General features: G+C 35.1%; 1 protein-coding gene and 1 long non-coding RNA gene across 4 annotated transcripts in view; one reads left to right on the top strand and one right to left on the bottom strand.

The window, feature by feature from the left end:
- The window catches only part of LOC145973514 (uncharacterized), a 106830-nt gene that overhangs the window by 43653 nt on the left and 39531 nt on the right, over window positions 1–23646 (bottom strand). The gene's annotated exons all lie outside the window — the stretch shown is intronic.
- Window positions 1–23646, top strand: part of Ptp36e (protein tyrosine phosphatase 36E) — a 67131-nt gene that overhangs the window by 41206 nt on the left and 2279 nt on the right. For both annotated transcript variants that reach the window (XM_083102972.1, XM_083102973.1), the window contains exons 3-9: window positions 15761–15885; window positions 19368–19455; window positions 19934–20010; window positions 20283–20417; window positions 20637–20777; window positions 23054–23214; window positions 23303–23438. In XM_083102972.1, the coding sequence (XP_082959098.1) occupies window positions 15761–15885; window positions 19368–19455; window positions 19934–20010; window positions 20283–20417; window positions 20637–20777; window positions 23054–23214; window positions 23303–23438 (863 nt within the window). The remainder of the gene's footprint in view (window positions 1–15760; window positions 15886–19367; window positions 19456–19933; window positions 20011–20282; window positions 20418–20636; window positions 20778–23053; window positions 23215–23302; window positions 23439–23646) is intronic.

The following is a 23646-nucleotide window of genomic DNA, read 5'->3' as shown; positions in this document are numbered from 1 at the left end:
GGTAAAAATTTCATTAATAGTTTTGAAAAAAATATTTCTCACAAGAAATAAGCAACTGATTAGTTATTCATATTAGTTATTTAGAATTTAATTGTTATATTTGTCACCTTATAATAATTAATTGTCGGGACCTTTTTGGATTAAAATAAAATATTGAACGAAATATTTTATATATATATGTATATTTTATATATAATCTATAAATATAGAGAATAGTTTGCAGATAAAAAAAAGAAAGAGAGGGAGGGAAATGAAATAAACAATATTTTGAAAACAAATGCGTGATCGTAAACGCGTCGAGTGAAGAGTATTCGATGGTTTTGCGAGCGAAAACGTTATACAACGTGAAACATCAATGGATTCGGCACGTGCTCGACGACAGATTGTGCTCGATTACAAACAGGCATATGGAGGGTTAACCTGAATTAGAAGTGAGCGCTAATACGCGAATCTCCGGCAAATATTCGCGCGGCCACGCGTGTAAATCATCGCTATTTGTTCGACGATAAATGCGATCCGATCTCCGGGATATTGATTATCGATTCATCGCACTCGACAAAGATTCGACTCGTTCGAGACCACTCGTTTGTATTCCAGAGAACTATCTCGCGCGAGTACGCATAACCCGATCGTACGGAAAACACGATCCGAAAGTCCAAATTGCGGCCTAATTTCGGCCAAATTACCGCAACGCACTCGCCACATTAATATCCGCGAAGCGTTAGCGATCGACATCATTACAAGTGTCTGGCAATCGCGAAATGTTACACCATCATAAATTCAATCCGATTCCTTGCGAAGGAAATTATCGACGTTACTTCTCTGATTCGATGAGAATAGATGCGAAATTGATTTCAAACGGAGACTATATCCGCGACTTTTTGCAATTTCCAGCGATCCTTCTTCAAGGATTTATCGCGTCTGCGATAAAGTACTTTATCCCGTCTCTACTCGTGATACCAGGCGAGAAAGGGTTAAGGGTTATCGGCGGAACGGTGATTTTTCTTTCTTAAAACCGTCGGCGAAATTCGATCGATAGAGAGCACGAAATAAATTCGATCGCCCATCCGAGACTCGCATGCGAAGCGGCGAGTAAGTTTTTCGTCGGCAATCAGTACGTCGGTAAAATATACGTCGGCACCTTGGAACATTCCAGAGTGGACTGGACCGTGCGATCCTTTCCTGTCCCCACTAAATGTAGGACATCGATTTCGGTCGTTCCTGGAAACTGTGAGAACCCCACGAATCGGGAAATAACTTTGGCCACGCCGAATCGCGCTCCGCCGCGAAATTCGCCCAATTTACTGGCCGAAATATTTTATTCGGGATTTGCACATGCTGAAAATCGGCGCAATTTACTCCTACATGCTAATCGCACGGTTATATCGTCTGACTGTATTGCATTGTTTTGAATTTTTCTAAATTTAGAAGGGTAGTTTAAAGATCTTGTGTTATTTTTACGAAATTTAAACGATTCTAGACCTGCCAATAAATAGGACAGGTTAAAGGTTTTTGTATTTTTATCACCAAACTCTCACATTTCGCTGTTAAACAAGCTAGCAAACTTATTAGCACACATTCTTCGCGCTTCTTTAGGATTCTACGAGGGTCTCCGATTTGTGGATCACGGGCTGAGCTAAAGATGTAGCCAGCTCTACACGCTTTATCGGAAAAACGCCTGACGCAGAAATTTATAATGCGGCTACTTCACCGCCAGTAAATTTATCGGGATTCCCTTTCCCATATATTGGTTCGCATATGTATAGCGCATCGCGCCACGTTCCACGAGTTTAAGCGAGGAGACGACGATTTAAAAAACAAACGTGTCCTATGGTGCATTGGGTTTAAACGAACTTGAGAATTTAAAGGCACGTTCTACGGCTCGGTGATGTCGCGTTTAAGAATGGCCGTTCCTGTAGGAGCTTTGCCGAGGAAATACCAGATTGTACTAGAAGCCTTCAAGGAGCTCAAGGAGCGATGCAATTAATTTTATTGTTAACTAAAAAACACGATTATTTTAATCCTAGATGAATTTTTGCTTCTCTTTTCAATCTCTATTTTTTCATATTTGGAAACTGAAAAATTTTAATACGTTTTATTTATAGAAATTGTATCGAACTATTATTTTAAATAAATCACTTAAATAGACAGCAAACGAACAGTTTTTCATTTAGAAGTTTAAAAAAAAGCTTTCAGCAAAACTGTAGAGTAAATAGTTTTCAAAAATAGGATGATCCGATTGCTTAAAATATCAAAATAAATGCTAAATTGAACAATGAGGTTGAAAACATAAAAGAAAAATTATGTTTTGGGAAATATATTTTAAAGATTAATTATATTAAATATACTTTTTTTAAAAAACGCAATTATAGTGTTGCCTAAAGATACAAATTTTAAATTTCCATTGTAAAACCAAGAGTTTAAAAATTCATCGTAATTTTTGCTATTATTATTAAATGCGCACACATATACGATACCGTATAATACAGAGAGTAGGAATTTAATAAATCCCTCGACATCATTTTTTCGTGTTTTTTTGAACATTTTGTGCTCTCTTTATAGTCGACCATAATATGCGTTAGATATACAGAGTTGTGTAAAAGATATTAAGTCGCGCAAACTTACATGTTTAATATCATAGTTTCATTTCTCTCCCTTTTTCTCTCTCTTTGAAATTCCCGGAAGTCATGCATAAAGTCATCGCAATATTGCGCAAGAATTTCGAGACGAAATATGCATCTGATCATCGTGTCACTCATCATAATTGCTTTTTGTATGTATGATACGTATTTCTACATCGCGAATTTAATTTAGTTAGGCTCATTAATCATCGCTAGCTTGCAATACTTGCTAAACTGCTCTATGTCGATATTAAATACCTTTGGGTAATAATAATCGCATTCTCTCATCGCATCGTTCCTTGAGAAGTTTCAACGTATCGATTAGGTAACGTCTCTCCAAGGAGACCGTGGCGTACAATTAAAATTTCACAGATCCATTTATAAACGACGAGAGCGTTCAAATTGTCCGCGAGATAAGGAGAAAAGAAAATACCAGGATAAAAAAATTAAATCACGTAACGACTCGCGGTAAATTTTTCTAACGACAATTCCGCGGGGCGTTATCAATCCTCCAGACTCTCGAGAGAGTAATGCATCAAAATGAAAAAAAAATATCAAGCGATGCGTCTCTATTTATGTGACTCGCCTCCCTTTTTTCCACATATAACAAGCATACACGAGAATATACGCATAAAGAAGCGAATGATTGCTCCCAACTTACTTTGGTTGTGGATAAACATATTCTTGCGATACACTAATATTTAAAGATAAAACAACACGTGCTTCTTTTGAGCAGCAATTAATATCTCGATATCATTTGTCACCGACTTGAAAGCAAGATTTAGCCCGTTAACTGTTTCCCGGACAAGGAACGTTCGCCGTCTTGCTGTCGCCTGGCAAACGAGGGATTCCGCTGGAGTACAAATGAACCGGAGGAATAATAGAGGAGAGAGCAGGATCTATCTATCTCTCCTTTCAGAGTTGAGCGCACAACGAGTCCTCTTTTTCTGCTCGCCGATTCTCCTCGCCGCGAGAAAAAGAGACCGAGCAGACGGGGAATGGGGTGATCTTAAAGAAAATCAGCCTTCTATCCTTAGTTTCGGATTCTTTTCCATAATTCGACCGCGACAAAGCGAAGGGGAATATCCACCCTGAGGTGGCGTTATCGTTCCTCACCGACCGACTGAATCCGACAACTTCGCCGATTTGTTTTCGCCCAGTGACTCGATTTAGTCTCCGAGTCGAACTATATACGTTATCTTCTCCTCTGCTTCCGTTAATGCATTACTCCTGCCGTTTGTTAACTATCTTGTTGTTAAACTCTGAGACTTTGTTTTAGCTTTCTATGATTTATTACGATTTTAGACTATATATTTATTAGATGGCATTTGAGTTACAATTAAAGAAATAAATTAAAGAATTAATTTGTACTTTAAAAATTCTTGCGCATCGAATAAAGTGTAAATTAAAGGTGTAAACACTGTGAATTTTTGTTTGAAATCGTAATTGTACAAAAACAAATGAAATAAATAAATAAGTAATTCAGCATACACACATAATGAATTAAAGATTGGAGTCCTATTTTAATTTTATATAATAGAATTCGTTTTATATAATAGATTTCTACCTTGCCATTCTTTTTTCGCTCTTAAATCGCAGTGTTGAAAGAGAACCTAATTTGCGTCGAATGAAAATTGCTGAATAAAAGACGAAAATACATTTCTCTGCAATTTCTACAATACATTAATGTCCGCGTAATTGTGCGATCGCGCGGATCTTAATTGTAATTTACCGTTCGATCTTCGCGCGAATAATATACTATTCTTTTATTCTAATGTACGTAATTGTCGTCGAGAGTGACTTGACTATTTATTCGAGAAACCAGATTCTTCTTCCAAGAATAAAGAACCTGCGAACGTTACAAAGGATATACGTCGTATTAAAAGTGGGTCGAGATGTCGCGGACTTTGCCGCAGCTTTCTCGAGACTCCGGTTCCGGTGGATCCCGGCTCCTCTCGCTTGTGGAATTTTGAACTGAAATTTTCACGAACTCATTACCGCAAATGTTTGCGCTGCCAGTGCTTAAATTTGCTCTCGACGTTCCGCTTAACTCATCATTAACAACGTGCGTTAACAACAACACGTGTACGAGAATCTCGCTGACATAAGTATCTCGCGGATTATAAAATGCGCATATTAACAACTTGATTTATAATTACCGTTCTTTTTTTTATGTACATGTATTTCTCGTATACAGCCTCGAATATTATCAATTGCTTTACGTTAATCTCTTTCGTAATTGAGAATTATCCGTAATGATAATTTTATGGCAATGATTTAGTCTTCAACTTTAATATTTTATATCGCTATACATAATTTTTTATACAGTATAAACAAATTCTAATAACGAGAAAATGAATATAAAGTAACTTGCCTACCTTTATAAAAAATGTATCACATTAAATGCAAAATAAATTTTTAATTTGGCTTTTATTAGATGTTTATTATTAAAATTATAGAAGCAAAAAATTATAACAGCACAAAAACAATTATAAAACAATTTCAATTATAAAACATTGTTGAAACCTATGAAAACATTTATATAAATTTTTTTATTATTTCAGCTTATTGAACTTTGATTATTTTGCTTTTAAAGCTTTTTTCTATTTTATTGGGATTATAATATATTTTAAATGTATTTGTTCTCTTGTTTAATCTATGGATGCTCGTAACGATAGCGGAATTATAATTCAAATCTTACAAGATTTCAGTTTGCGAGATATGACAATCTGGCTTCGCGATCACGATAGTTCGCGCTTCATTATGTTCCGACAAGTCGAAGTGATTAGGCAACGGCCTGCCAACGGCAGCGGAGCTTCCGCTCGTCGCGGATATGTCCGTCCGATCCAATCGATATCGTCGCCATGCCGTTACGTTCGCCGATATGTATTTACGGGATTGATTGCGTTGGGACACGCCAAAAAACTTGACTCTTTTTATTGGCAATTCGTTGAAAAATGCTAGCCTTATTTTGATACGCCATTAATCCCCGCTCATCAAGTTTGGCTTTCGAAAAATATTGCCAAAATTGGCGAGCAATGATGCAAAATTGGATAACTATCGATATTGCGCCGAACAACGATACAAAATAACGGCTATTGCGTACTTCGTTTTTTTTTCATTTTTTTTATTTTTTTATTCTTTTATACCGCTCCAATTTGTGTTAATTTGTTAAAACCCGTATAAGACTATTTTATTTCTGTTTCATGTATATTGTTAAAATAAAACGATAATGAAACTGAGTTAGACGTATTCATCTTGAACCGATATCAAAGTTTTGATTACCCAGGAGAACGAATGTTGACCGATGTTGACTGTATGATTTATGACGATCCTTGATGGTGACAATAATCTATGGAATATTTTGCATGTGTGAATCTATAAGATGAAAATATATTTATGTCGCGACATATCTCATAAATATCGTGTTCGAGCATGTAAAATGTTAATAAAATGTTAATTGGGCTATTTCTGGTTTCATAAATGTCGTTTTATGTAGTACACGCGAAAGAGATACAGTATTAGAGCGGGTATGAAAATAAATTTAGCTAGATTTATACATGGACATTATTTTCAACTATAAAAGCTTTTACACGAGAAGTCAGGAAAAACAGAAGCAAGAATGATATACAATTTAAATAATATAATTATTGCTGATTTATATATATATATATATATATATATATATATATATACATTAATTTGAAGACAGGAATTGTAAAATGTGTTAGTTATTAATATTTATAACGTATACTTAATATAGACGATATCAAGCCAACCACACACGTTCGCAATAAAATTAATTAAATTAATTTGAAAGCTACGAACGATATTTCTGTGCCACGATATTTCATTGTAATTGTATTTTATATTTGCAAACCTGGAAACAGTTTCAATGTTATTATTACGGATATACATGTCGCTCTACATATATGCGACTTTAGTCACCTAATACCTCACACTCAGAAACTTCTCGGTGGTTAGTTTACTGCGAAACTTCTACAAGAGCAATAACTAATGATTTATGAGATATTTATATCGCGAATGATTGTTATATGCGAGGCAATTACATAGATTACATTGTAAATTTATGAGTTTTCGAAGAAACGTATCTTAAAAAGTAATAGAAGAGTGAAGGGCAACACTTTATTTGAGCCAAGAGTTGAATCAATTTTATGGAAATCCGTAAAATGTCATCTAATTCACGACGATATTTCACGATATATGAGATACATCTATAATTTATGGCAGATATAGCATCGCAACTTCTTCTTTCTTCAACTTCCTTGAAAGATTAAAAAATTTGACGTAGGTGGAATTTTAAATTTTGCGATAGATTTTGCCGATAATACGAAACAACAATGAATCGAGAAGTTTATTCGCAATCTCACGAAAAATCACGTGAGACAATTTTTATGAGAGTATCATTTTAAATTATTAATATATTGGAAATTTTTTTACACACGTTGCTTTTCAAAATATTTAAATATTTATTTTTCCGTTGCAACACAAATATATCTCGAATTTTAATCTATTATTTTTTCAAGCGTATATTTTTTAATGCATTAAAAATGAATCTAGATATTTTATACGCAGAGAAATTCCCAGAAAAAAAAGAGAAAGAAAGAGAGAGAAAGAGGAGTAAAAATGTAATTATAATTAAAAATGCAAAAATATAATTACGAGAACTTCTATCTTGTGATCGAGATTAAAGTTTTATTCGTGTTTCTTTTTGTAATTTAACACTTTTGCATTTATGAGATATTTATGTCGCGATACATTAATTTAGCATACGAATAATTTATCTAATGTATCATAAGCTCTCTGGTGATATAATCGACCTAATATTCATCGGAAATCGACGCCAACGCAAAGTACATTACGTTCTCGACTTTCCATTACGCAAATCGGAACACGAGCGACCCTCGAACAAATGCACAATATTAACTTGATCTCGCCGGTCCTCGAACGCGTGCCAATCGGTTGATCTGGCAATACTTTCACCGCCCACTCACATGTATATACATGTAAATGTATACAAACTTACATGTACATGCACATGGAATCTCGTTCTCGGTTCGTTTACGTCGCACTCGATGCACGAGCGAAAATCAGGTCGCAATCGTAAATCTGCGATGTGAATAGAAATAAGAATCGATGTCAAATGCGATCAGCTGATGGTTCGCCAATTTTTCTCGCCGGCATAATTCGTTTTTCCCTCCCTAAATCTCGCGATGCAGAATAACACGCTTTGCCGCGTAATCAGCGTTCTATGATGATCAAATCAAGCAAATGTAGCTGCTTACGTGAACCGTAAATCGAGGGTGCGTCACACATACGCCATGCCTAATCCAGATGCGCGTTACACGATCTGACATTCACACTCGATTCGCAATTCATTCCGGAATTAGAAAGACGCATGTTGGGATCGCGTGAGGATGAAAACGTTCATTTATTCGAACATAGCTTCGAACGTTTGATAATCCGAAGAAACGAAAATAAACATTGTATATATATGTCAGTTTCTGCGTTTAAATGTGTACCTAAGTGTTATATATGTATACCTAAAGTAATGAAACAATTACAGTGTGTTACACCAGAAATAAAGAAGAATTAAGGAAACAGAAAATATGTTTTTTTTTCTGAAGATAATATCATCGATCACGTATATGTCTATATTTTAAATTACATGCGTGTTACTTATTTTAAAAATGGATCTTATAAAACACAGTAAGAAAACAACTGTATATTTTTGAATATAACTATATTAAAAAAAGATATGTAAACTCTCAGACAGATACTGAAGAGATAAAATGGAAGATGAAAAAGAAAATTATAATTTTTGTTTTGTCAGACCGTCAAACATCGTCAGAAACAGAACGTATTATATGATAAACCTTTATATTCTACAAGGGAGAGAGACATAGTAGTTCGATTTCCAGCAAGATCGATTATCTGAACATTTTATTGCCCGATTAACCCGAATAATAGAGTTCTATTGCAATATACGGACTAGACTTTTGAATTCGAATGTATTCAGCGTGTACACAAACGGAGCACAAGTGTAATAATTTATTTTTATGACGTTATTCGCAATAAGCAATGTGTGTGGGACGCCCAACGCGAGGTAATTTCGCGTAGTATAACACGAAATACTACATACGTCCTTTCCGTTCTTCTGGGAGTAAAGAAAAACAGAATTTCGAGGAAGCAAAGATGTATACTCGAAACGAATCGATCGAATTGCTTCGTTCTCCTTGTACCGATTGTCACAGTGCGAGGAAAATTGGTAGCGTTCGTCGTTTTCCTTTGCGAAAATATCGACGATACCGAAATCTCTCATCGTGTGTATTTTCGGCCCTTATGTCAATAAAGTGCTACCTGGAGAGTTGTGGCAAGGGCAGAATCGATTAAAACTATCTGAGAAGAAAGTAGCGCAACGTAGTTAGTCTTGCATGGTTCTGGTGATCTTTCATCTCCCCCTCTTCTTAGATCGAGGGAGTTTCTAGATCCCTTGATAACAGACTCGATCATTGCGTTGCCTCATGTCCTCTTTGTAATAAAACATGTTCAATAGCGACTAATTTGCAAAAAGACTAGGATATGAATTAATCAAATGTGTACAGCTCTCGTTATAGAATCGTATCCTTTAATAATTCCAATTATATTAGAGATCCTTCTTACCACACACACACACACACACACACACACACACACACATATAACGATGTATTAAGATAAAAGCTATCTCTATGTGAGTCTCTCAATCAGTAGCATACATTCTTGTTAGGTTATCAATTTGTCGAATTCATCAAATCAAGCATCTTAATTTGTATCGAATCATCAATTTCATTCTATAAATAAAAAGCGTAAATTGACTGGAATTTTAGATATCAAAAAAAACCATACATATAGGACGCAGCTAGAACTTTTTGTCCTTATGTTGTCGAAAAAATATTACAAAGTTATATCGTCTTATTCGATTAGTCAAAAGTTACAAAAGTCTGAAAATATTTCTTTTATTTCAGTTTTTCAAAATTCTCATCCTCTATAACGTTTCAGCTTATGGGTTTCAGTATATTCTCATGTTCTTTGTAACATTTCAGAGAGAGAAGAAATTATACATATCATCTTTTATATTAATTACGTATAATATGCTGCCTTTAATTAAAGCAAAATTAAATTGCGCGGAATTAATGAGAAACTTCAGTTATAAACTGTTGGTAATTATCACAGACGACATCTCTCGTCTCTCCCCTGGTGACAGAAAATTAATGCACGACGCGCAGTCACATAATCATAAAATTAACATGATCCTGCTTATGACATTTGGCGGCAGTGGTTACGTTTTTTATGTTACGTGTTATTCTGCATAATATGTTGACACAAGACACGAAATATAACTAAACTAGTAAACTATATCAGGGGAGACGATAATGGCGATGTAACGCGCGTGACAGAATAACGATTCGCGCTAATTGCCAATGTCGTAATGAATCGCCATTGTATCATAATTTCCTCTAAGTGGCTTGAAACCTCCAATCGATCAGCGCAAGACAATAACAATTGCTGCAGGGCTCGCATTAGATAACGCGCACTGATCAGGTTTCTCGTTAATTAACCGCCGCAGTTGGGGTTGCCCGGTTAAAAAATTACATGGGTTTAGTTAGAATTTATGACGGAACGTAAATGTGTGGGCTGGATATAACGCGCAGTTGGAGCTTCCCAACTGTGAGCGAAAAATATCAGCCTCGCCTTCAAACGAACGAAACGGTTTGTGCTAGAACCTTTTGATTGAAATATTTAATTAAAATCCGCAAACAAATTCAGGAAAAGAAATTTTTGTAAAAGATAATTTTTGTAAAAGAAGGAATTTTCGTAAATTTGGCTTCGGTAACCGCAGACAACAAAGAGAGCTTTTTCATTCAACTTAAGAATTATACTCTGAGAGATTTTCTCTACATATCTTCCTTTCTTGTGAAATATATTTAAATTTAAATAAAAATTTTAAAACAGAAAATTTATATATTTAAACTTTAATAGATATAAATAGAAAAATTTGAACACATTGAAGCTTACTTTACATTTATATTAATATTTAATTTAATATTAAACTAATATTAAATAATATTTAATAATATTAATATTAAATCATACTAGTATTATTTAATTATTATATTTAAATAATAAAAATAGTATATTTAAATAATAAATTATAGTTAAATAATATTTAACTTAATATTTATGTTACATAAATAGAAAAATAAATTTCTTTCATTACAACTGAGTGCACGACTACGAACAGATTTTTCGAAGTCGATGGGATTTGACATCTAAACGGCAGCCTGATATCTAGATTCCTAAGATCCAATTTGATACGCCTAATTTAACAGTACATTTACCGTGCGAGTTGCTCGCGGGACGTTTCTTACAGCCCCTATTTGTCGGCCTGATGCATTACCCGATTACTTTTCTCTGTTCGCGTCGGTAGAAAAGCACTTTGGGTGCAAGAATTTACGACAAACGAGCGAGAGCGAAAGATGAAAACATATCGACCGAGATCTCCCGCGAAATTGATGACACTCGCGAATAAAGTACGATTAGATCAACGCGATAAATAGAGGCGGTAAACAGGTATTTGCTTAATTCTTTGAGGAAATACATGCTCGACGCGAATGAGCGATCTCGAAGAGATCGGGAAAGTTCTCTACGACACGTGTCAATACTACGAAGAGGGTCGAGTTACTCTTTGTGGTCAATCACTCTGTGTAATCACTGCGAAACCCTTTCGACGGCGATCGAATCGCTCGGCTGGAATTCATTGCGGCTGTCTCGAAGAATGCAAGTCCTCGAAGTGATCGGTCGAAGGGTGAAATCACCCAGATTGGCGTCGGGTCGAAGAGAATGTGTCTGGAGACTAAAAATACAATGCTTAATGTGGCCAGATACGAAAGTGGCTTTCTTTAAATGCTAACACGCTCAATTCCACGATGTATACGTACTCTCGCGTAAAAAGATGTTTTAATGCCGAACAGTCCAATGTTATTTCTAAAAATGGCTCGATACTTTACATATTTTGCTATTTTAACCCAATGTCATCTCAGGAAATGTGTCTCGAAAATACCTTTAGCTTCAGGATCATCTATATCAATGAAATATTATCTTGTTTTGAGAGCTATGAATTGCTTTTGCTTGCTTTTCTTCTAATAAGAATCTGATTTATATATATTTTTTACGTTACTTTAACATGTGAGTTGTTAAATAACTTTATATTGAATCTCTCTTCCTCTGTTTTTTTGTAAAAATTACACGACTTTAAAATTAGAAACATAGTAAGTTACTTTGTTTTGGAATTGGAGCGGAATATAACGATTTTTCGTGAAGAGATTTATTCAAAAAGAAAGATTCTTCAAATAGCGATAGAAAGGGGATAAATATAAGGTAGAATATCTCACGATCGCCGCGAGAGCTCTTGAGGTTTGAGAAGAACCAAGCCAAGAAGAGGGGCAATTATAGGCAATATCGGCGACGGCTCGACGAGAAAGAGGAAGATACGCGACGATAGGGAAAGATCTAATTAGATCTCTGGTGCTGCTTACACGTGTATGTTGAAGGTCACCTTATTGCGGAATGGTTGAGCGTGTCGAGACGACTTTCATCATGCTGGGATCCGTTTGCTCACCTCCGAAAGCAAGAGAGGGGATCCTCTTCTCTACTCAATCAAACTTCAAAGTATCCGCGACTTTTGGCCGCATTTAAACGAGGATGTCTGTTCTTTGTATCGATGGATGTGGAGCTTCAAAGAAATATTTAAGTTCGGCCTGTGAGAGATCGCTTTCTGCTCCTTGAGAGAGTCAGAGAAAAGAGAAAGAGATTAATGAGTTTAGTAAACTCTACTTCTTGCAAAACACGGTCATTGACTGCGATGTTTATGGATGTCAAGCAGTTCATTTTTCGCACCCTTAAACGTTCTTTTAATTGTTTCGATTTTTACGTATATCTTTTGGATGATGCAGTTGTTTATGACAATTTCATAAATTGTGTTCTTACAAATAGATGAAATAATGAACACGATTACATGAAACTTATAATCTTATATAAACTTAAATAAATTCAAATTCTTTTTGGAAAAATTTCAGAGTTTATATTATTCAATACATCAATTTTGTTTTTATATTTTTCTCTACATAAGTGTGTTATATATATCTCATGTGTCTCCATTCCTAACAATGTATTCGATATGTCTAATCAAGATTTCGCGCGCGGTAGCAAACCTGATTTGGTGCGTTATACATATACACGCATCGGTCTAATAATAGATGTATCCCGTCGAGATAAATTCGAACCGATAAACAACCACCCACCCAATACGCGCACTTCATGCTTCGACATGCCGAAGTTTGATAGAACGTAATATTCAATGCTGATTTCTCAATGCAACGCGTTATTTTGGCAGAAAACAACAAATAGAAAATAAAATTTGTGCATTTTTTAAATTGATTATGTTAACGCAACTTTTCGGGGAATGTTCGAAAAATTTGGCAATATTTTATGTATTTTGGACAGAAATTAAATTGAGCAAAGACGAAAATAATTTATGTGTTTTGTATTTTTTCGCTATAAATTTGATTAAAATTAATATGATATAATATATTGATTATTATAGCTTTAAAAATATTTAAATATAAAACACAAATTATATATTAATTTTAAATTATCATGTTTTTGCTTAAAAGATTTATTAATTAAGAAAATATGATTATTAAAAACGATTATATTTTGCCAAAAATATGATATCAACATATATCTTCATAACATTTTAGGATGACACATTAAGTTGATGCAAAATAGAAGCAGTTGTGTTGCTACATATGCTAAGTATAGTTTCTTGTATTCTGAAGAGACAAAGGATAATGAGGCTGTCGTACTTATGTAGACAGCTTTGTATTCATATGAACATGCTTGGATAATTAGAAGGTCTAATTCGCAAAATTGGACATTATATTAAGATTCACTTAAATCTTATTAAAAACGTAAGAACGCGTACAAGATAATATCAAATAATATATCAAATAATATCCGCAAAATAAACAAAATCATAAAATAATTAAAATAATAGATTTATATTCCGTTTATTTACTGCACGATTTACTTTGATCAAAAGTATTGTTTTATTCACATGTCCAAGTGCGTGCATAGATAATTTATAAAATTACGTCTTTAACGTTTTTTACAATAGTCGACATGTTTTTCGTTATACATGTTATAGATGTTATTGAATGGCGCATCTGTCATATTTTTAATCAATTCAATTTCCACTCATATCTGTCCATCAAGCATAGCATTACGAGCGATTGAAATTTCTCGAAATTCTGCATAAATCGTGTTTACATTTAAATGTCAGTTACAAGTTGTGTATTCTGTGTATGCAGCTCTAAAGTATGAATATAACATGCGTGAAGTATGAATATAACGATTAATTAGTAAGTTTAGCTGCTTAAATATCTTTACAAAGTCTCATTTTTAGTTTCATAAATTTTTTTTCAATTTTTTACGGTTGTACATTCTATAACAATAATTGATTTTTTATTATTCTGTTTATCCCTTTAGATATAAATAGAATCTATAGCTTTATTATGCTTTTATATTCAAAATGAATAATACTGAAAAAAATTGAAAAAAATCGCCGACTTTTAATCTCTTTAAAATAATCCATGCCAAACATTATACATGCATTGATCATGCAGTCGATTTTACATTATTGAATTTTATATTATAGGTTGGAGCAAATTTTGTAACAATAATTTTAGTATTTTAATATTAGTATGATATATAAATTAGTATAATATTAGAGAATATGCCCTTTTATGAGACTGTCAAAAACTATTGCGCTGACATCAGCTATATTCAACCAATTAAGGCAATTTAGATCTCTTGCTTTAGAGCTCTTCTTAACGAATTAATAATTTTCAACGATAATAAGTATGCTTACATGCATACATACACACACATATACATTTTGCAGCGACTGCATGTGAATGTACATGTCTCGAGAGAATGCATACGTATGTATGTGGGAAGTGCTGAGAACGACAAGCAGCTGCAAATTTTCCTCGAATGAAGTAGCGGTTTGTCTCACTCCCACGTTTGTCTCTCGTATCTTGGGTTTTCCACTCATCTTTCCACTCTCGAGAGAGATTCTGTCTCTGCGAGAAAGAAATTTTAGCAGCATGCGAGCAAACAAAACAGCTTTCCAAAGAAATATTCAATTTGCCCTCACGATTCTTTCTCCATAACATGTAGTTCAATCTATGATACGTTGTACATAACATTGCAACATAATGTATGACAGAATTTTTGCCAATGAATCTTGCTCTATTATTATTCGCATATAATATTACAATTATGAGATAATTTAGAAACATTTTTCGACATATATGTGTGTGTATGTGTGTGAAAGAGAGAGAGAGAGAGAGAGAGAGAGAGAGAGAGAGAGAGAGAGAGGGAGGGAGAGAGAAAGAGACTTCAATATTTGATAACATTATAAAAGCTGGGATTTTAAAAATGTTGATAACTATTGTAAAATATCATTTATATTCTTTTTAAATGAACAAAATTACACGAATTAAATGAACACATGCAATGATGTAAAAAATTTGATGTAAAAAGAATATCAAAAATAATTCTACAAAAATTTTGTGACTATTTACACGTACGCGTTTAAGAAGGATTTTGTGCATGAAAATTGTATTTAGTTAGCTTTATTTATTCATATATGATAGTAACTTTTAATTCAATTTCAAAGACTTTATTTAAAAAATATCGTTTTTCAATATTACACAGAACGAAATTTGAACTTTCTTCAAAGCTCTTTTAATGAAATAAAAAGAGAACAGCGTACTTTATGAATATCAAGAAAATTTACTTTGCAGTGTGTTTATGTTTTACAAAATCTTCACTTTTTTATATACATAAAATAAAGGTAAAAATATCTACTTTAATTTGCGAAATATTAAAATATTAATCCCAATTGATTTAAAATTATATTATTTTTAACTCGTTGCAAAAACTTGTCTTAAATTATCTTATTATCTATTTCTTAATCTTATTAATCTTTTTTCCCCTTTATATGTTTTCAGCGGAAGAATTGGGAAGCAGTAAATTAAGCACCACATTGCCAACAGCACCGACTGAGCTCTCGCAGTTTCCGAAACTCTGCGAGTTGCGCCGAAAATTCCCGGTTCTATACCGAGTTGAGTTTCAGGTGAGACCTCGTAAATCCCATTTCCCGTCTACTCATTTAACTTTGGTCACCTTTTGGAAAGGTCGAGCTCGACTTTCCGCTTCGACAACTTTTACGGCTACTCTTCACTTCAATACTTCGATTACCGATAATGACAATTAACAATAATTACATTTTATAGTATTTTATAATTATATTTTATACTTTACTAATTTAATTCTACTCGTTTCTCAGACAGCGTACAATTAATATTTAAAAGAGACGTGTCCGTGTAGTTGTGAATTAAAAAAATATCACTCTTTTCCGACAATGCTCTTTTGTAGTACGATAATACGCAATTATTTTGTAATAACACTTTAATCACGTAATTTTCTTACAAATATCAAAGGCAAACACTGATCAGTAGATCATGTTATATGTCGGAATAAGTTTATCTACACGTTAATATAGATGCATGCGGAAATACGTGTCACAGTCAATTCTGCATACGTACGTACGTGCAAGCATACATCAAGCAGATATCAGTGCTTGAGGATAGGTAGACAGCCAAGAGACAAAGCGACTCCCTCTCAGTAGGTCGAGAGAAATCGAGATTCACTACTATCGGTTTCTCATTAGACCGTCGCCCGATTCGGGACGCGAATTCCGCGGTACACGAAGATATGCATGCTTTATTCCGGCAATTTCAAGTAGATATTCAAAGCTGATGATTATAAGCCGCTCTACCGCAAGAATATTGTGAATTTGCGTCTCGCGATAAAATAAAGTTAATCCTAAAACATTTGGCCTGATTGAAATATAAACGTCAAAATTTTAGTTTTCCTTCTTCCTTCAATTTTAAAATTCTTTAGAGGGTTATATAAATTAAAGTATATTATTTTTATCTTTTTAATGTGAAGATTCTTTTTTAAAAATTACCAGAGAAGCATCTTTTAATTTTCTTTTTAATTACTGATTTTATTCGCGTTTAAAGCATAAACGGAATTTTTTTCATTAGACATTTCAAGTTGATGGAACGTGTATTTTATCGCAGTATCATCGCCAAAATTTTTCTAGCGCAACTTTCTATCATGAACATTCCTTGCCACCATTATTATGCAAGTAGCATGTAACGTGTGTGTGTTTATATGCACGAGAAATAAAATAAGGCCCCATGCGGACGACGAAACACAATTGAATTCTTAACTGCAATGCCTTGGAAAAGCGACATACATCCGTCTGATCTCCATTCTTCGCTTCATATCTCAGCCACAACACGTTCTACCCTGCGTTGCTGTTTTAGAAAAGACGAGAGGTCTCAGGCGAATATTTACATATTTCATCGAGTTGTTCTCACATCCCTCCTTCTCGAAGCGTAAAATCGATCTACGTCCTTTGTAGTAAGAAAATACTTGTTCCCCGTGTATGCAGTTTCACTTTTGAGAAATTCATGTTACCGTTGGACGCCAGGCCTTTGCAAGACCATTCTATCTTTCATATCTTCGCGACGCGAGGAAAGAGATAAGGTGGATTCAAAGATATTTTATATTTAATAATTTTTTTTGAAAAAAAAGCGTTCCAATAACAAGCTCTGTTCATATCATAGCTTTTACGATACGATATCGAAAGGGACGAGGAGTCTTTTCCAAGGTATATCATCTGCTAGTGTAAGCGCCTCTGTGAAAGATCCGCCTGACACGTGATAAGCGTTTCCTAAACACGGCAAAATCGAACGGCTTTTTTTCCGGGCGTTCACCATCGACACGAGAAAGCTCTTAACTCCGCTCTCGTACGGTATGCACGACGATGCGGCCCTCGAGCGTCGTTTATACGCCAACGGAGATTATCTCAGGGATATCCGATGTCCTGGCAGCGCACGGATTTCTTCTAATCGCCGAGGATACGAACGAGATCTACCTATTTTTTACACGACATTAATTTTCGGCGGTTTCTGCTTCCAAGAAATTTTGCATCTCGCCGAAAAAAGGGACTCGTTCTTCTCCGCATTTTTTTTTGTTTCCCCAAGGAGTAGATCTGGGGTTATCTGCGGATAACGATAAGAGAACGAAAGCAGGCGGGAAATGATGAAAATAAAGAGGGTGGACGAAAGCAAGGGTGGGAATGGCAGCCGTTGAATTTTAATCCGGCTCGCGCGACGCAGCGATGCAAAAACCATCTGGGCGTGATTTTTAAATTAAACTCGCCCAGCATTATCGGAAATAAAAGTTCCCGATGTTCGACAAATACTGGCGGATGAAGCGTCATACGTATTCATGAAGCGGTGCGTGGAATGCGAAAAACTTCCGGGAGCTGCGCATTTATGCGTCGCATGAATTAATTAAATTTTCAGCAGCGGAGAGTTGTTAATGGTGACGGTAATAATGGAGCTGTATTCGCGTCCAATCGACATGTAAAATCCGAAATATTCGGCGACCGGAAACAAAATTGATCGGAAAATCGTCCATACGTGTCGGCGACGATACATTTTAAAGAGGACCGTCGCTTGGACGAGCTCGGTGAGTTTAAGCGACAAATAATGAGACACGTGCGGCTGCCGCGTGATTTTTCTCATTTACCGAATCTTAGAACGTCGGACAGTCGCCAAAGAAAACTACTTTCTGGCTACTGAAAACTTCCACTGTATATCGCAATGGTGTATACATCATGCAAATATTCGCAGCTGCTCACCACGCCAAAAATATGCGCCATCTGCCAACGTTTATTCATGCGATTCCAATTAAATCAACGCGAGAGCGTATTTTAAAATTCTTTTTCGACGCGTTTTCTACGGAAAATTGAATCCATCATCTGTATTCATTAATCGCGAAGAAGTGTACGAGTTTTTCGCGTTATCACGTTATAGGCTAAGAACTTTTTCCCCGATACGGATATTGTGAAACTTTCAAAAGAATATTTTCTCTATTTATCTTAAGCATATTTATAATCAAAGTTTCGTCTATAATTAACTGTCGATTTTATCACGAGAATAAGTTATTAAAGCGCGGAAAGGAAATATTTAATACTCCTCTCTCCTTTTCTTGTTTTGTACAATATCTCATACATTTACTGACAAAGTTTTTTTGATTTTCCAAATGCTCTATAACATTCGATTTATCCAACATCCGCGTATTCACGTTATTGACGCATGATACAGTGATTCAACGATTTAATGGTTTAATTATAACATAGCCAAGAATATCGATGATAAAAAATAGTCCAATTTGTAATACTCGTGATTATTTCCTTTAGCGCGATGATATTCGACGTAAAATATATAATCGATTACATATTATCATGATAAACAATTTTATGTCGTTAAATTTCTCTATAATTTTATTATTTTTATTTGGATTTTCTTTTCGCCATAATTACATTAAAATTTCTTTATTATCGTTATTATTTGTTTTATTTAATAATATTTTATAATTTTTGATATACGCAACAACAGAATAATGCGTGCAAATATGTAAATAAATTCATATTTATAAATAAATAAATTTCATATTTGTACTTTTATGTTGCAGACAGCGACGAAGGTGGAAACGCATTCGTGCAGACACGCCACAAAGCCCGCGAACAAGGCAAAAAATCAGAATCAAAAGTGTATTCCGTGTAAGTCGTCAATCGAGCCTCTTATTACGTCACCGCGAATATTACCGTTTCCGCCTCCGGAAGTGAATCACGTTGATTGCACGCACAATTTGCAGACGCGATGAAATAAAATGTCGATTCGAAACGATGAAAAGCTGCATAACGAGCTCTTGTAATTATTCGCGGACAAGCGAATACGATTGTAATAGCGTGTGTCTCTAATAAAATTGTAAAATTTGTGTTGAATATGATTTTATCACATACATCGGGTAGAAAGAAATAATTATCATTGCATTAATAGTAACTGTTTTACGGTAGTTTCTGGATTTTCGTTAATTAACTTTCTCGCGCAAGGAGGAACAGGAAACAAATTATGGTTACAAGACGGTTGCAATTGCCGGCACGGCTGTTCCTTTAACGAGAATTTATTTTCGTTCTAGAATAAGGTGGCCTCGCCACCTAAGAGCTCTAAAATATATTTCTCCGTTTCTTTTTATAGACGACTATAATAGGGTAGTATTGGAGACGATAGAGGGCGAGCCTGATTCCGATTACGTTAATGCATCCTATGTAGATGTGAGTATATCACGATATTCGATAATAAGCATGCGAGTATTAATTCTCGAGGAGACAAATTAAGCGCGCTCTCAATTTACGTGATCCAATGTTGCAACGAAATCATGTCTTTTCTCATGAGAAAGACGGGGATTTGGCAGATTTGGATTCGCGTCTCTCTCTCTCTCTCCTTTTTACAAGCTGATTATCCATCCGCAAGCAAGGCTTAGGCGTATATTAATGATGTGGCAGGCGTTGAATTACAGTGTGTCGATATTGATGTTGCATTTCAGAGTATACTGAAACCGAACGCTTACATCGTCACTCAGGGACCCATAGAGAATACAGTGACGGAATTCTGGCGGATGGTCTGGCAAGAGCAGGCCTCCTGCATCGTTATGCTGACGAAGACCTTTGACTTTATCAAGGTAAAGACCTAGTATAAAATGAAATTCTTGCGAATAGACAGAATGCGAAATTTGGAAATATAGTCGATTAAAGTTATTTCACCGCGCAGGAAAAGCCCTGCTGTTTTACTGCGAGAAACTGACATTGTCTTCATGCTAGCATTAAACTTAAAGTCCATTGTATAAATTCTGTAAATTGCCGCTCGTTACCTTTTTCACAAGTGCAATTCTCTGTCGCAGGTAATGTGCGTGCAATATTGGCCTGCGAGTAAGGACAAAGACGAGGAATACGGCGGTATTGGTGTTTCGGTGCTAAAAGAGGAAGAACTCGCCAATTTCCATATAAGGACGATAAAGCTCTACAAGAAGAACGAGAATGACGTGAGTCCACTTATCATTGCCACAAGCAATTTTTGCGTTTTACATTATCGGATATGATATCAAGCGTAAAAGGGGATAAAATTAAAAAGAATATTTATTTCCCGACATACAAGCCTTCGTTCGTATTAATAACTTTTGACATACGCAGCAACAGAATAACGCGTGCGGATACGCAAATACGTAAATAAATTCAATATTTAGACGAGAAAGAAGGCAAATACGCGTGATGGAAATCGATCGGCAATTCAACGGACGACAAAACATTCAGACATTCATACCAATCGTGAGAATTTGTGTACATACAAATTGAAAAAACTCACGATACACGTGCTCTGTTATTTTGTCATCGTTGACGAGATGACGATGCTAATCCACCGCGACACGATTCTAAATATCCGGATATATTCGTATATGGTGAATAAATCACGAGGGTCTACAGGAGCGCGCGCCACATCAACAAAGATTATCCGGATAATCCGCGGTCGCACGAGGATTCGTTAGGGATTCTTCCCCTTTTTATTGACCGAAAAAGTTTCGCGCGGAACATTCGCCAAAAACTCGCGAGTGTAAAACTCTCTCTACAACTGGACAGTACAGCATTGGACTCGGCAGCGAATTCCGGATGCAAAACTTGTCCCGAAGTAGGGAGATCTCGCCAGATTGTCGCCGGAGAAGAACGAGGACGAAAGAAACAAACTTGCCGAAAGGCGTTGTGGGCGAAATTAACTGTGTATAGGCAGAGATCGTCGTCATTTCAGGGCGTTGCCTGAATGAGAAATGTACGAGCTTATACGATACGGTCGATACGATAAATTCGTTTACAGAATTTTTACTCCGGAGGCTAATTTAATTGTGCTTCTATCCACGAGAGAGGAAAACGAGAAACGACAATTGCGGGGACTTTTTAAAGCTCTTTCGAGCCGCCCCGTGCTTTGTGATCTAATTCCACTACCAGCGTCGTTACTTATCTACTCCTTTTCCCGTTCAACTTTTTTTTCTGTTATTTGGAAATATTTTTTTGCAGATGTTTTAAAGCTGCACTCTCTTTCCTTTCGCGTTAATATTTCCGACCGTGTCTCTAATCCTTGGACTTCGTATTCTCTCGTGTCGCACCAAAGAAAATGTTTTTAAAAACATTTTAATATTAAAATGTTTTTAATAAATTTATTTTGTGATTTCATTCGCACATATTTCTTATTTTTTGGTATACAAATCTTTTATTTCTATAAATAGGAAAATTGAATATGCGAAAAGTTTTAAAAAGACGATTAAAGATATAATTAAGTAGATTGAAGTTGATAAACATTAAAGAGCATCGATTAAACTTTCGTTTACATATTATCATCTATCAAATTATATCTTGAATTTGTATATTAATATATTTTTTCTCAAAATACTGACGAATTTTTCATCATCGTTTGATTTTTTAAAGGTCTAAAATAGCTATAAGCTCGCTTATTCGCAACGTATCATCATTAAGAAGAATCATAACTAGACAAGAGCGATCTCACGTCACGAGACGAGTGACACCTCATTAAAGTTCGTCGCCTGTCTCGCATTCAGCACTTTTTGACGTAAGAATATTAACTAATGATCCCCGTACAAAACTAACCGGTGACGATACGCGACGATGTCTGTCGAACAACAGACACTACAGAACGATTATTTTTGAAATTCACGGACTCGGAAATTTAATATAAAGAAAGAGGAAAGAGAGAGAAGTAATCTCAATTCCGGAAGTAGCAAAGAGCTAGCTGAGGCGTTATACGTATAATGTCTCGACATGCGACACCGAGAGCGACGCGAACAAGATGCGACTGTCGAGCTTAAACATAGCATGTCGGGATAACAATCAAGAGGAAAATCTTGATCTTCGGAAAAGTAATTTTCCAAAGACGCAGATTTCGAAAAGTATATACGTCGTTTCGTCAATTTGTCGAGCGATGATTCTTTCAACCTTTTTTAATCATAAATTTCAGTTTGATCTCACATATATATTTCAATTATAACTTGTGAAAGTAGATTATAAGTAAATAAATAAATTATAATTAGATATAGGTATTTATATGCGTGCGAAATAGGACGGAAATGAAATACAAATGATTTCAATTTCATTTCATGAAAATGAAAAAGATGATTGAATAATTAATAATGAATAAATGAATAAATATAATAAATATAATAAATGAATTAATAAATGAATAAAAATAATTTTTATCAAAATTATAGTAAAAATGAATTGTCGTAATTGGTATTATGTGAACATGTTTTCGCAGGAAATTACGGAAGAAAGAACGTTGTTGCAATTTCACTACACAGAGTGGCACTCCCACACGTGTCCCTTCGGTAACGCGGTGCTGGAATTTAGACGGCGCGTCCGAGCCGTTGTGGGCTCAACCATAAAGAATGAGTCCGGACCTATGGTTGTTCATTGCAAGTAAGGGCGCGATTTAAATGTTTATTGTTAGAAGAAGCAAGCGGCGCACGAATGAAATAATAAATTTGTTTGTTTGTAATGTACAAAGTGATGGTGGCGGACGTTCGGGGGTATATTTAGCGATCGACGCGAACATGGAACTGGCCGAAGAGGAGGATGCGTTCGACGTGTTTGGTTATTTGAAGAAATTAAGGCAGAGCAGGAGAGGACTCATAGAAAATTTGGTACAACACCAGCTTTTGCTCAATATCACGAAAGTTATCGTGTAAACCGAAAATCTTCATACTTTGAAAAGTTTAAAAAAATTCACGTATAACGCGAATACATCTTATTTTTAACGAAGCACCTTGATAATTATCAATAAATACATTTTATCATTAATTTCTCTTTTAATTTCAATTATTTTGTTTTTCGGAGATTGACTAATAATAG

This window comes from Camponotus vicinus, unplaced genomic scaffold, assembly GCF_025532165.1.
Source record: "Camponotus vicinus isolate PSW18456_S1 unplaced genomic scaffold, iyCamVici1.0 SCAF_6, whole genome shotgun sequence".
Classification (NCBI taxonomy): domain Eukaryota; kingdom Metazoa; phylum Arthropoda; class Insecta; order Hymenoptera; family Formicidae; genus Camponotus; species Camponotus vicinus.
Note: the sequence above shows the minus strand (reverse complement) of the source record. Positions and strands in the feature narration are given on the sequence as shown.